This window comes from Serinus canaria, chromosome Z, assembly GCF_022539315.1.
Source record: "Serinus canaria isolate serCan28SL12 chromosome Z, serCan2020, whole genome shotgun sequence".
NCBI classification, from domain to species: Eukaryota; Metazoa; Chordata; class Aves; order Passeriformes; family Fringillidae; genus Serinus; species Serinus canaria.
Window position 1 is genome coordinate 61,649,499 of NC_066343.1, and position 12,517 is coordinate 61,662,015.

General features: G+C 38.3%; 1 protein-coding gene across 3 annotated transcripts; it reads left to right on the forward strand.

The window, feature by feature from the left end:
• The first annotated feature begins 1,565 nt into the window (after nucleotides 1-1,565).
• CZH5orf34 (chromosome Z C5orf34 homolog) lies at nucleotides 1,566-12,448 on the forward strand. Of its 3 annotated transcripts, none has more exons than XM_018924495.3 (12): nucleotides 1,566-1,864; nucleotides 2,141-2,230; nucleotides 4,303-4,946; nucleotides 5,545-5,640; nucleotides 7,142-7,265; nucleotides 8,108-8,199; nucleotides 8,410-8,479; nucleotides 8,763-8,933; nucleotides 9,327-9,415; nucleotides 10,128-10,220; nucleotides 11,085-11,125; nucleotides 11,870-12,448. In XM_018924495.3, the coding sequence occupies exons 1-12, from the start codon at nucleotides 1,670-1,672 to the stop codon at nucleotides 12,061-12,063; spliced, it is 1,899 nt and encodes a 632-aa protein (XP_018780040.3). In that variant the 5' UTR covers nucleotides 1,566-1,669; the 3' UTR covers nucleotides 12,064-12,448. The 3 variants fall into 3 exon arrangements, 2 of the variants coding, with proteins under 2 accessions (XP_018780040.3, XP_018780041.3); XM_018924496.3 differs by having other exon boundaries at nucleotides 1,566-1,717; XR_007780499.1 differs by lacking the exon at nucleotides 9,327-9,415 and having other exon boundaries at nucleotides 11,870-11,965.
• The last annotated feature ends 69 nt before the right edge of the window (nucleotides 12,449-12,517 follow it).

Consider the following 12,517-nt stretch of genomic DNA (forward strand, 5'->3'; position numbering starts at 1 on the left):
ATGATTATGATTTAGCAAAAAAATTTAGTATTTGAAAATCACACTTTGTTTAAAGGAATTTCAAACTGGGCTGCAAGAATTGCTGCTTTGCATGTGCTTTGCTGTTGCATGATTTTCATGTCCAGAAATGCAGCTTGTTCTCAGTATTTCCCTTTAAAATCTGCACAGAAGTTCTTGCTACTGGCCTTTGGCTTTTTTTTTTTTAACAGATGAGGTCACTGGATTTTAACTGTTGGGTTTGAGAATAATTGTACCACTAGAGAGAAGCAAGACTTGCCCAACCACATAGGTATCACAAACTGCACATAGCTAGGTTGCTTTCTTTTTTCAATAGGATAATCTGTTGTGGCACTGAATGTTAGTGACATTCGGTCTGGTTTGTACTAGTAATCTTTATTTTCCACTGGGACATTATTTTCTTATCGTATTCTGCCTTTCCTTCCTATTACACACAACTCATTGAATTACTGACAGCTGAAGTTTGCAACTTCTCACTAACCAAATTATAGTTCTTATTATCCAGTTGATGCCTGTGGATCATTAGTTGATATCGGAACAGAAAATGACATTCCAGCCAAAACTCAGGGAAGCTACTACAAGGTACCCTGAACAGCTGATTTGCCACCTCTACTTCAGCCTGTGTGACCTACTTCCACAGTTCCTATACTGAGGGTTCCAACCAGACCAGTGAAATTGTGAGCAAAATGCAATGCATCATCCATAAATAATAATATTCATAACTCATTCATAATCCCAATATATACTTTGAAACTTGCTTCAGACACCTACTGAACAGAATAATACTAATTAAAAAGGGGTATTCTGAATAGAATCAAGGTTTTTTGATGTTGGCTGTGTCAGCAGCCACTTGACTAGCTGTCAAGAATGGAAAGTTGTACTGAATGCAGTCAGTCGATAATTGCACTGATCTGAGACATCTGTACTTCCCTAAGCAGGTAAGAGAGCTAAGAGAGATCATATGACTAGTGGAGATATTCAACTGTATTTGCTGAGGGCTGGGAGTGGGGGTTGGTAATAATTGTCACTCAGCTGTGAACTGTCAAGCCACTTAAACTTACAGTTTAATCAGCTTTGATTAAACTGTAAGTTTTGGTGGAGGGTATATATAATAGTCAAAAAAAAAAGGCTACTAGGCATCATATTAAAATTGTCTTTTGGCATCTTGGTCTTTCTGTTCAGATAAGGCTTCTACTGCCCAGGTCTACCTGTGTGTGTTGGCTCACACCCCCCCACCCCCCCATCCCCCCACCCGTTTTCAGCAAATAAAAACTTATTTTAAAATTTATTGAGAAAAAAAAAGTACAAGGACACCGTGCGCAGTTCCCTCAAGCTTATTTTACAGATGTGTGTACGAAATGCGCTCATCTTGCCTGAGGGAGCAGGAAAGCGCCGTTGCCACACCGGCGGATTGAGCTGGGATCACCAGCGTATCAGGGGAAGCTCGGCGGATTTTGGGCGGAGCTCCGGCGGGAGTTCAGGCGGAGCTCGACTAGAGCTCGTGGGGGAACTCGGGCGGAGCTCGGCCGGAGTTCGGGCGGTTGCCCCGCCCCGTCCCGCCCCGTCCCGTCGTTCCCGCCGTGCGGCGGCGCGTCTGTTTCAGTCGTCTGGGTCCGAGAACCGCCCTTGGTTCTGGCTCGGCCTCCGAGCGATGGAGGCGGAAAGGCTGATGGTGTTGTTCGGGGACGACTCGGTGGAGGTGCACTACGTGGGGGGGTCCCGCTTGCTGCTGTCTCCTTGCGGCTCCGAGTACCTGTACGAAGCGGCGCTCCCCCCGGCCGCCCACCCGCTCCAGCCGGCGGAGACCACCCGCCAGCGGGTCGCCTTTGTCGTCAGTGCCTACCGGGTATGCGGTGGGCAGTGCCTTTGGAGACGAGAGCGCTGTCTCCTGTCCCTGCGCCGTCCCGGGGAGCATCCCTTGGGCAGTGCCAGAGTTACCTCCCTGCTCGGGAGCGGGCCGGCCCCGGGGATCACGGCCCCAACAGGAGTTCTTGTTTCTCTCCGTAAAAAACGGAGTGGGTTTCATAGCCTCACCTCCACAAAAAGTATGAAATCAGCATAAAATGTTATCACTGCATGTAAAAAATCGTAAAAGGGTTTGTTTTTCTCTGCACTTTAACAGGAACAACTTCTACGAGCGCTAGATTTCCGGAACGCGTTTTCTTCTCGCCCGTACTTGCCTTCACGTGTTATACCTCCAGGAAGAAAAAAGGTGGGATTACACATTAGGCGACTGATGATTTCGTAAAAAAAAACTTCTCCAGTGAATTTATTATAATTTCACATGCCTGTGTGTGAGTACAGGTCCTGAAGATCTATCGAGTGCAGTTTGGCTAATGAAGCTGTCATCTTTCTTAAATTACTGCCGTTTGTAATTACAGTTTTAACTGTTACTTAGCCTTCTGTTAATGCGTTTTCTTTGTAGAAAGAAACTAAAAGTTAGTTTATTGTGGGATTTTGTGTGTTGTTATATTTTGGCAGTAGAAACTTTTTAGGGAGGTCACAGTGCAACAGGATGGTATTTTCCGAGGCTGTCAGATCTCCCCGTTGGAGTACTGTAAATTTGCTCCTGGGATCTGTGGGAGGAATGGAGCAATGTCCAGGTCAGACTGAACATCTATGCAGAGACCACTTTAGTATTTCTGGAAGCCTTGCTCCAGATCAGCATCTCTCTGGGTGTTCCCAATGAATATGAGTGTCCGCACAGCATGGTGGGAATCTCAAGACAACTGATTATTCAGGCGAGTTTTAAAGCTTTTAGACTGATCCTTCAGTAGTAACACCCTTCATGCTAATGTTTAGCTGCCTAAAGCACTGTCACTCAGTGTCACTATATACTTAATTAAAAGACAGCAGTCCTTACCAGTCATGCATTGAGTGCGAAGAGCTGATGCTCTGCTCTTAGCACTGAGGAGTCAGTTCCACCTTCTCTCAGGCCCTGAACAATCTAGCTCCTTTGGAGATTGGCTGGGTTTCTAGACTGTTTTTAACTTACAGCATCCCTTGTGACTGCTTACATCAGGATGCTGAAGGATAACTTTCCTAGGCCACAGCAAGCACTTTACCATGTTGGTTGGCTTCTCCCCCACACCCTTTTCTGTTGCTTTGGTTTCTTCCCCCTCACTTTGAGAAAAACTGCTTTTCATAAAGCTAAAATACTGTTTTAGAACTCCTGAGGTTGTCCTTGTCCAGTAATTTACTGTCACTTTATTGTTCTGTGGCCTGTTACCAAACAGTGCCCATGTTTTCAAGGCCCTTGCTGTTTCCCACACTCCAGTGATCCACCATAATAAAGTAAGAATTACTAAGCTTCAGCTCTCATAATAAATTGTTAATGAGCCTGACAGGCCAGCCCGGGGCTTAGCAGAGTTAACTTAACCTAAGGCCTGAGGCCTGTTACTAGCATGGCAATACCTTCATGGGCACAGAAACACTTAGACTGTGCTACTTGCCTTATGCTTGACTTCCAAATAGCCCGTTCCTGTGGTGTGCTTAGGCTCTCGTTTGGCCACTCCTGCCACCCCCTTGTCTAGACAGCTCCATGAGGGGGATCTCGTCAGTGGTCTGGCCAGTTCAGATCTGCAGCTAGTATTCAAAATGCAGGTTAGCTGTGAATATGTATTCAGTGGTATGTTCAGTTCGCTCTTGTCCCATTCCTAGAACTTTCAAACATTTCATACTGATTAAATTGCTGGTGAGCATTGAGAGTGTTTTCATGGGACTGAGAATTCCAACACCAGGATTCTGGTTGGTGTCAGTCAGCTCAGAGCCCATCCTCCTGTATAGAAGTGTATATAGTTAGGATTGCCTTTCCTCATTGCGATAACATTATGTTTATCTCAACTGAAGTTTTACTTGCAGCCTTGTTGTCTGGTATTGATTATTTTTTAGTGTTCTTTTGCAATTCTTTATCAAATTCACTGATAATTGCTATGAACAAGATAATTTGGCCATTCTCTCCCTTGTTTCTGAAGTAGCCATTGGAAACACAAACTTGTACAGTTGTGCCTGGTCAGTTGCCCATGTACCTTAAAAATTTATGGCTGGATTAAATTGAAACATTATTGCTAGATAGAATTCTGTTAGTACAGGAGGAAGCAGATACGAAGATTAGATGTTTTGCTTCCTCTGAGTTCATAACACACAGATAAATAGAGAACATTTCTTGCCATTCATCACCTTGCAAAAGGACTGAATTAATTTAAATGTAAATGCTTCATTGCATTGCTGGGAGGCAGGTAATTTTTATCTTGCTACACATGCCAATCCTTTTTCTTGTATTAGATTCTTCTCAATGATATCTTTGAAATTAAATGGCCTGACCCTGCGACAGCTGATCTGACAAGATATTTAGACAATGGCAGTGTGAAGATCTCATCTGTAGATGGCTATGCTCACCTTTACTTGTCAGAATTGCAGCAAGAATTTACAGTGGAGTTTTTATGCAAAGTCAGCCAGTCATCTGCAGCATCCTTATGCTCCTCTGAAAAGAACAGCAACTATCAAAACGGAGATCAGTGTGGAAAACCAAGTAAAAATTCTGCTGCAGAAGTCTCATCAAAACAAGGAAGAATAGAGACTAGGAATAAATGTGGCTGTGCTGAAGGTAGATACAGGGAACCAGCCAAACCAAAGGACCAAAGAGATGGAGATGGAGTGCCTTTGTTCCACACAAATTGTTCTTCTGAATACACATGGGTTACACAGCGCTGGACTGTTTCCTTGTGCCCAGAAGAATGGAAATACCCTTTGTCCTTGGCACTAAAATGCTGTAACTTACATACAGTGGAAAATGTAATAAAGACATATGAGACAAACAGCTGTACAACTGTTGAAGGTGGTGTTTTAGCAGACCCTGAAACATACGAAACAATTTCTTGTTTACCTACAGCTTTGCCACTCAGCTGCAGAGCCCCACATCTACACAGGTAATTTAAACTCTACTTTGTAGTTGTTATCATATGCTTTACAATTCTGCAGTTTGGATCTTCAACTTCTAGCAAAATAATTGAATCCTAGCTATGAAAAAAAGTTTAAAATTACTATCAGTTGTGGATTTTTTAGAAACTTCTTGAAACTTGACATTGTAAAACCAATATTCTGAAACCTACTCTTATGAAGCTATAGTAATTAGTTCAGATTAAAAATATATTTTTTATGACATGCTTTATGACTATGTAAATGAAAAAGAGAACATTGAAAAAAGAACACAGGTTTTGTATTGGGGTGGGTTGGTTTTTCCTCTTCTGTTTTGAAAAGAGTATTTTTGAGGTGAGCCAGTGGCATATGTTGTCTGTCAGCATCACTAAAAATGATAAAAAAACGTTTGTGGGATTGAGAAGTTTAATTTGTTAACTAAAGTGGATCACTAAGGAATTGAAGGAGTCTGAAAATATGTGTCCATTTATCATCTGAATAAATAGCATCAGTTCTAGTTACAGAAGTGATCACCAGCAAACACACACACAAAAAAGAACTACCAATATATGGACTTAGTGAGGCTGTCATTGTATTTTACACACACAGGTGGACATTCTGTGACTTCTTTCAGAATGAAGATGTGGACAAGTATTCATTCCATCAGCTAATTCAAGTTGTGTGGTGCCAGGGTGTTTTCTACAGGTATGGAAGAGGCCATCTGCTATCTGGAACACTTTATTAAGCTCTAAGATGAAATGTCTTGGTTTGTCCCTTACTCACTCTTTGAGAAATGGAACATGGTCTTCATTGTCAGAGTCTGTTTCTGCTGTTTGTTCACTGGACTTCACATTTTCTAGCATGGTATAATATCAAGCCTGAATCTGAAGTCATGTTTAAGTGATCTGATAATCTGATTTTTTAAAGGTTTACTGGATAGCTGGAGTTCCCACAGATTTCACTTAAAATAATGGTACTTGGTTTCTTTGCAAATTAGTTCTCTCCTCTTGCTGCTGAAGATTTCACAGATTAGAAGTGTTTATCTTGGTGACCTACATAATTCACATGTTCAGCTGTGGATTTTCCTGGCAAGTCACTTTGTCCATATGGTTAAGAAAAAAACAAAACAAAACAGAAAAAAAAAAGAAACAACCAACAACAGGACTTTCAAGTTGAAATTCCTGTAACTGCTATTAGCACTTTGATAAAAGCATCACTGGTATTTAGCCCTTTAATCTTTCTGCTGAGTGTTCTTAATTTTTCCTCAGTGTAATTCCTAAATTTTTATCTCATTTAAACAAAATGTTTAGCAGCACTTAGAGTTTCTTAGAGCTTTTTTCCTCAATTAAGACCTTTAGATTGTCCAGGAATTGTTCAGTCAGGCAATTTTCTGTGTGCACTAGGTGTGGCTGGTCTACTAAGAAGATTGGATTTTTCTTAACAGGATCACTATGTTTTGTGGTCAGTGGAATGAGCAGCTCTTGAAGGTGCTCAAGAGCTGAAGGTGTTTACCTTGAAGGTGTTTACCTTGACTCAAAAAAAGCTTTTTTTTGTCACCAACATTTTTTATGAAAAATCCTTTCCTTAGGATTTTTCCCTCCTGAGAAGCTGAGAAGCCTCAGGAACAAACTGTAAACAATTCTTATCTGCTGCTGTGGAATGCAACAGGGGAATCTGTGATTGGCCTCCTCAGGCTGTTTCTAATTAATGGCCAATCACAGATCACCTGGGCAGACTGTCTCAGTCAGAGACAAGCCTTTGTTATTAATTCCTTTTCTATTCTTAGCTTAGCCTTCTGATAAAATCCTTTTCTCTATTCTTTTAGTATAGTTTTAATATATATCATAAAATAATAAATCAAGCCTTCTGATACATGGAGTCAACTTTCTTGTCTCTTCCCTCATCCTGGGACCCTTGTGAACAATACCACATTCTTTAGCTTATTAAAATCCCACCCCCATGCACATGTGCTAACAAAGAGCCTAGTAATATTAATATTCTGTGTTAAAAGACATTATTGGTACATTCTACTGTTTTTGAAACAGTAGAAATTTTTCATGACCGAGTTGCTGAAAATGTGTCTCTCCTTGTTGTTTTCTTCAGGTTTAATAACCTGAAGGTTTAATAACAGGTTCAATAACCTGTTTTGCTTGTCTAGTGATACAGCATTTTAAATACTTGCTAAAAATCTTATTATTTTTCTTAGATTTATCCATGGTAGGACGAACATCACAGAAATTTATCCTGGTGATGACTCATTTTTCAAGTCAGAGGGAGAATTTTTGGGGAAATATTTTGTACGTTATGCAATCCAAAAAGGAACAAAAAAGGTAAGAAACTATTTAAAAACTAGAACTACTTAAAAGGATGTTCCAAATTCCTTCAAATTAGCAGCTTCCTTAAGACATTTGTCTATGCAGTGTGTAGTGAAGTCCCTGCACTGGTAATTACTATAATGCCTTAATCAAGCCATCAGTCATACAAAAATATGAGATTATTCCTTCTGTTTCAGAAGGTATTTCTGTAAATTTTACACAACAAGAAAATTCTTCCTCATTGTGACATTTATTTTATCAAACTCAAGAGTAAGATTCTACAACGACCATTTCTCATTAATTCAGAAGTTTAGTCTTGAAGGTAATGTTACTGATTAGAGTTTAATCTCTTTGTACTTGGAAGTGTTTTCTACTGTATGAAGACAGAACCTAGAAGATGCAGGTTTTGTTCTGGCTTTGCTGCAGACCAGCTGGTCAGTGGAAAAGGATTTTGTCTTTGTGCCTGTCTGTTAAGTTCCCCCAGAGGAATGGTCTTCTCAGGTGCTAATGCAACACTTTGTATTTTTAAAGCAGAGTTAAGGATCAAGTTTGTACTCTTGGAATCTAGCCTTTAACTTGTAGCCTAACTTCACTGCTCAGTAATGACCTGTAGTCTGTCTGAAAAGAAAAGTTCCTGGTTCTTCCGGAGTGTAAAGAAACTGAGTATTTGAATATTTTTTCCCACAGGCATAGGCTTAAGGATACAATTTTCAATCAGATATTTGCCTGTGTTCTGTGGCAAATTTAAATGTGATTATAGTTGGCTTCTGGGAGGTTTGAAATTTTACAATTTGCTCTTAATTCTGTTTTCATGCTACAGTACCTGTAACTAACTCATCTTTCTGCTCCTTACTCAGGTAGAGGAAAAGATGTATTCAGTGATCAGCCTACCTCCAGACGTGCCAGGACATCAATATTCAATATCCTCCATTATTACTCAGGCAACCAAGTAACTTTACCTTTGTTACATTAATTCTGCTGACTTAGAACGGACAGGAGTTAAAATTACACAAAATGCTTATTATTACTTTAACTATAAAAATTAAAGGAAGTTATCTAGCACTGAGGGCATATCTAAACTTACAGAACAAAATTTGCAGGTGCTTGGAAGACAGTAGGAATTAAATGCTTGATACCTTGGGTTTTTTTCTCTCCTCAGAATTCTTCAGTATTGCTGCAAAACAAGATTGTCATTAAGTCATAATTATTATCTCTGCTGCTGGAAAGTGGTATGTAGCTGAAAATTTATAAATCTTGCAGTGCTATAAGGATGATTTTACAGAGTGTAGGGAATAGGACTTAATCTAGAGGAAAGAATCTAAAAAGTGTTAGGAAAGCAGATATTTGGGAACCAAAAGCACATGTTTAAAAGTTATATTTAAGAAGCAATGATGAAGAGAGCTGGTTGTGATCAGGAAAAACAAGTGAATAAAAAATCTGGAACAGATACAGACAGTTGTAATGATGTAAATAGCCTTTCTTCAAGTTTTTAATGTATTTGTTTGGTTCTAGGTATCTGAGACTGATGGACGAGAAATGTTGCCGGTTTTGCTGCATGAAAAGGTTATTCCCAGCACAGGAAGACTGGTTGTGTACTCAGATCATAAAGTCCATGCTTGTTTTTTGGATAGGATGACCCTGACTATGGTTTGGGATTTCAGCTCTTCCTCTAGTGAGATCCAGGTAACATGTGACTTAGAGGAAGGACTATTCCTAAAGCTTTCCATGAAAAAGTGTTACTGGGAAAGTCATGAGAATACCAAACAAAAGTTCTGATGCCAATAAAGTACAAAAACGAGTTGACAATTCTACAGGTTTGGAGACATTTTTACACACTTCTAGAAATAATTTATTCTTGAATAGCACAAAGGAAGAGTTGGGGTATGTTCCAGGTGTTTTTCCACTGCATTTGTCATAGCAGACTCTATCACTAGCAAACCACAGACTTGCAAGTTTTTAAAGAGGATTGTTATGGATGTTTCATTCTTAAATTAGCATATTATAGTTGGGGTTTTTTTCCTTTTGGACTGTAGCAGAAAATTAGTATTTGAATTTGTTGGTTTTTTTTCTCCTAAGATAAATGAAGATGTAGGGTGGTGTAAGTTAACTACTCCTGATGGGCTACAGCAGCTAATACAAATAAGTAATCCTGGAGTCTATGAAAGGTAATTTAAATTAGTTGTTCAATTGAAATATAATTTTTTTAAATAAATCCTCTTAGATGAAGAAACAGTATTTACTGATGATAAACTGGTAGGGATGGAACAAACACATAATGATAAAAGCTCCATCTTATTTCTGGCAAAGATTCAAGACCTGTGTGACTCAGGGCCACTGCATGCTGTGATTCCATTATAACTGTTATGGCAATGTTTTTTTAGAAAAATAACTAGAGCTGCAACTTGGCATTTACCACAGTGGATAAAAAAACACACAAAAGCATTTGTCCTATATAGAGTTGACATATAGAACTGAACAGCACTTTATCCAATTTTTGCTTTATTGCAGATATTGACCTCTGCCTAGATTGTTTTCTAATCTGCTTGCTGTAATTATAGCCTCATTAAGGGAATAATCAGAAGTTTTCTGTGCTGCATTTTAGCAAGCAGATATTCACAAACAAAAATTAACACTTGTACACTGTTCATTGCAAAACATACAGCTTTATTATAATTTACACTAACTGTATAGATCTAAATATGAAGAAGATTCTAGACAAAAAATAGCAAGGCAAGCTAGGAGAAAAAGCTATATTTTGAATCATAGCTTTTTATTTCAAATCCAGGTGTATTCCTTAGTGCCTTCAGTTTTTCTCTTGAAAATGGAGCTTATTTGTCATATAAATGACTAGTTTTTTGAATTTTCATATTAATACAGGTACATCAGAACAGCAATAGAATGGTGCAGAAGTTTGAGTGAAAGGAAAGAGATTGCTGAATACCCTGCACCCTCTGTAACTGAAGAAAATTGGTATTCATCTTTATCCCAAATAATTGACTATAGATAACGTTTAAAACAAAACTCAAAAAATATTATAATCTGAATTTTATATCTTGCATTTCCTAATGGTCAAAATCAAAATTTATTTTTAAAGTCCATTTATTTTGTATATGGTTTCATATTTTTCATTCAGTATTCAAAATGTTCAGTGAGTGAAGGTTGTTTCACTGAGCTTTGCCTCTCTTAAAAATCAGAAATCCTTTGTCAAAGGACAGTTAATGTTACAAAGATGGTGTACTGCAGTGAAAAGATATCAGACCAAGAAAGATGTTTTTTAACAGAACATCAAGCATCTAAAATAGTACTTTGAACTGCCTAGTGACAGTTGTATCTCTTGCTGATGTATTTGTCCTTTTTAATACATGCTACTGACCAAAAATCTATTGACATCATCTCTAAACATACTGGGATATTAAAAATGTGCTAATTGAAATCAATTGCAGTTGCACTTGCTACTTTCTGACCAAAAATCTGCTGACATCATCTGCAAACATTGGAATATTAAAAATGTGCTAATTGAAATCAATTGCAGTTGCACTTGTTACTTAAATTATAGCAGATTCAGCTGATGAATTTTATAGCATCAGCTATAGTATATTTATAGCATTTTATAGCTGATGAAATGAAAATTCTATCTCTATTTATACACACAGCAAAGAGACTATTCTTAGAGCAGAGACCAAATTTTTGGAAACACAAATGATTTACAAATGTCAGCAATTGAATCACAGAGATTTTGCTAATCTAATTCTCAGTATTGCTCAAAATTGTTAAAAAATAAAATCTGAAGTGTAATATATCCTTGGGAAATAACCTTTATTTTTTTTTGTACAGGTCTGCTGATGTTGAGCTTGAAAAAATACAGAGATTTAATTGTATCCTTTTAAAAGCTGTAAAATTTTTTTTTCACTTTTATATTCTGCTGTTTATCTGTATGCTCAAGTCTACACTTTAGATCATCAAAGGCTCTCGATTCTGATCTTACCTTCTTTTACTGTCTCACTTCTTAAAACAACATTTTCTTACTTATCATTTTTGTTTTATCACTTATGTTGTGGGAAAGATTTAAAAAAAAACAGCGTTGAAGTACAAAACTAAAATGAAAAGTCACCAGAGAACAAAGCCCTGTAATGTGTATTGCGTCAGTTTTTCTAAGAGTTATCTGCTGATCTGTTCTTGAAAGAGGAACAACACCATTGCCTTTGGGCTTATTGTTGCAGTACATTATCTTTCTGTTTATCAGCTACCTTAGAATTGTTCTGTTGTGTTTAGCTAGCTGGAAATGTGCACTGTGCTGAATCTGCTTAAAGCCACTCTAAAACTGTCTTTAAACCAGTGTTCAATTCTATTAGTATGAAAAGTGCATACTGTTAAACTGAAGTGTAACACCCTTTTTCTTTCAAGTAACTTTTGGATAAATTGAAGTCTAAAAGACATTTTTCTACAAATGTTGTAGACATTTTAAGTAATACAGTCTTTTTCTTTTTTTACCTATATGTAATTACCATGCCACAAAATGTGAGACTTTGCAAGGCAGAATGATGAATACAAATGCAGAGACTAATTTTTCTCTTTAGGAGGAAGAGTCTGAATTTTTTTCCTTGACAAAGTAACACTAGTTTTATTAGACAATAGCAACATTCTGAAAAGGTCATCTGCCACAAAATCCAATCTATCTGGTATCACTGCCAGAAACAAAGAAAATGGGGGTGAGACAGAAGAACTCAGTGAAGATCACGTCTTGGAGGCTTTGGAAAAAACTTCTAAAGTCATTCAGGATATTGAATCTCTGCTTGCCGCTTCTGGGAGGTGAAGCCTTGTGTTCCCTGTTCTTACAGGAGCTGTCCCAGCTGTGTCTGAGGGGAGAGGGGAATGAAGGCTGGAGCCAGAGTGACAGGTTGCCACAGTATTCCCGGTGAGGTCTGTCAGGTGCCAGTGTAATATCAGTAATAACGCCAGTGCTATATTTGGTATAGGCAAAGAGAACAGTTGCGATAATGCAGCGCTGCTGTATAAATAGATCAGGCCTGACCTGACAGTACTGCTTTTAATGTTTGAATACATATTCGAATCAACTGGATTGATGGATTGCTGCTGAACTGACCAGGGTAGACGCGACAAGTTTTCACTGTAAAAACGTGCTTTTATTCAGATGCTCACACCAAAAAGTCTTAATAAAATGTTTCCTAAATGCTTTCCATAGTGCTCTCTTTGAGTAAATAAGTACTAATTTAAAGAGAGAAGACATTTCTCTGCTTTGTGGTCTG

What these genes read in the sequence shown, in the direction of transcription:
- CZH5orf34 (XM_018924495.3), top strand. Translation starts at nt 1,670, where the DNA reads ATGGAGGCGGAAAGGCTGATGGTGTTGTTCGGGGACGACTCGGTGGAG. An exon ending in TCCAAAAAGGAACAAAAAAG is followed by an intron (nt 7,266 to 8,107) that starts GTAAGAAACTAT and finishes CTCCTTACTCAG; the next exon opens with GTAGAGGAAAAGATGTATTC. An exon ending in AAAAATACAGAGATTTAATT is followed by an intron (nt 11,126 to 11,869) that starts GTATCCTTTTAA and finishes AAGTAACACTAG; the next exon opens with TTTTATTAGACAATAGCAAC.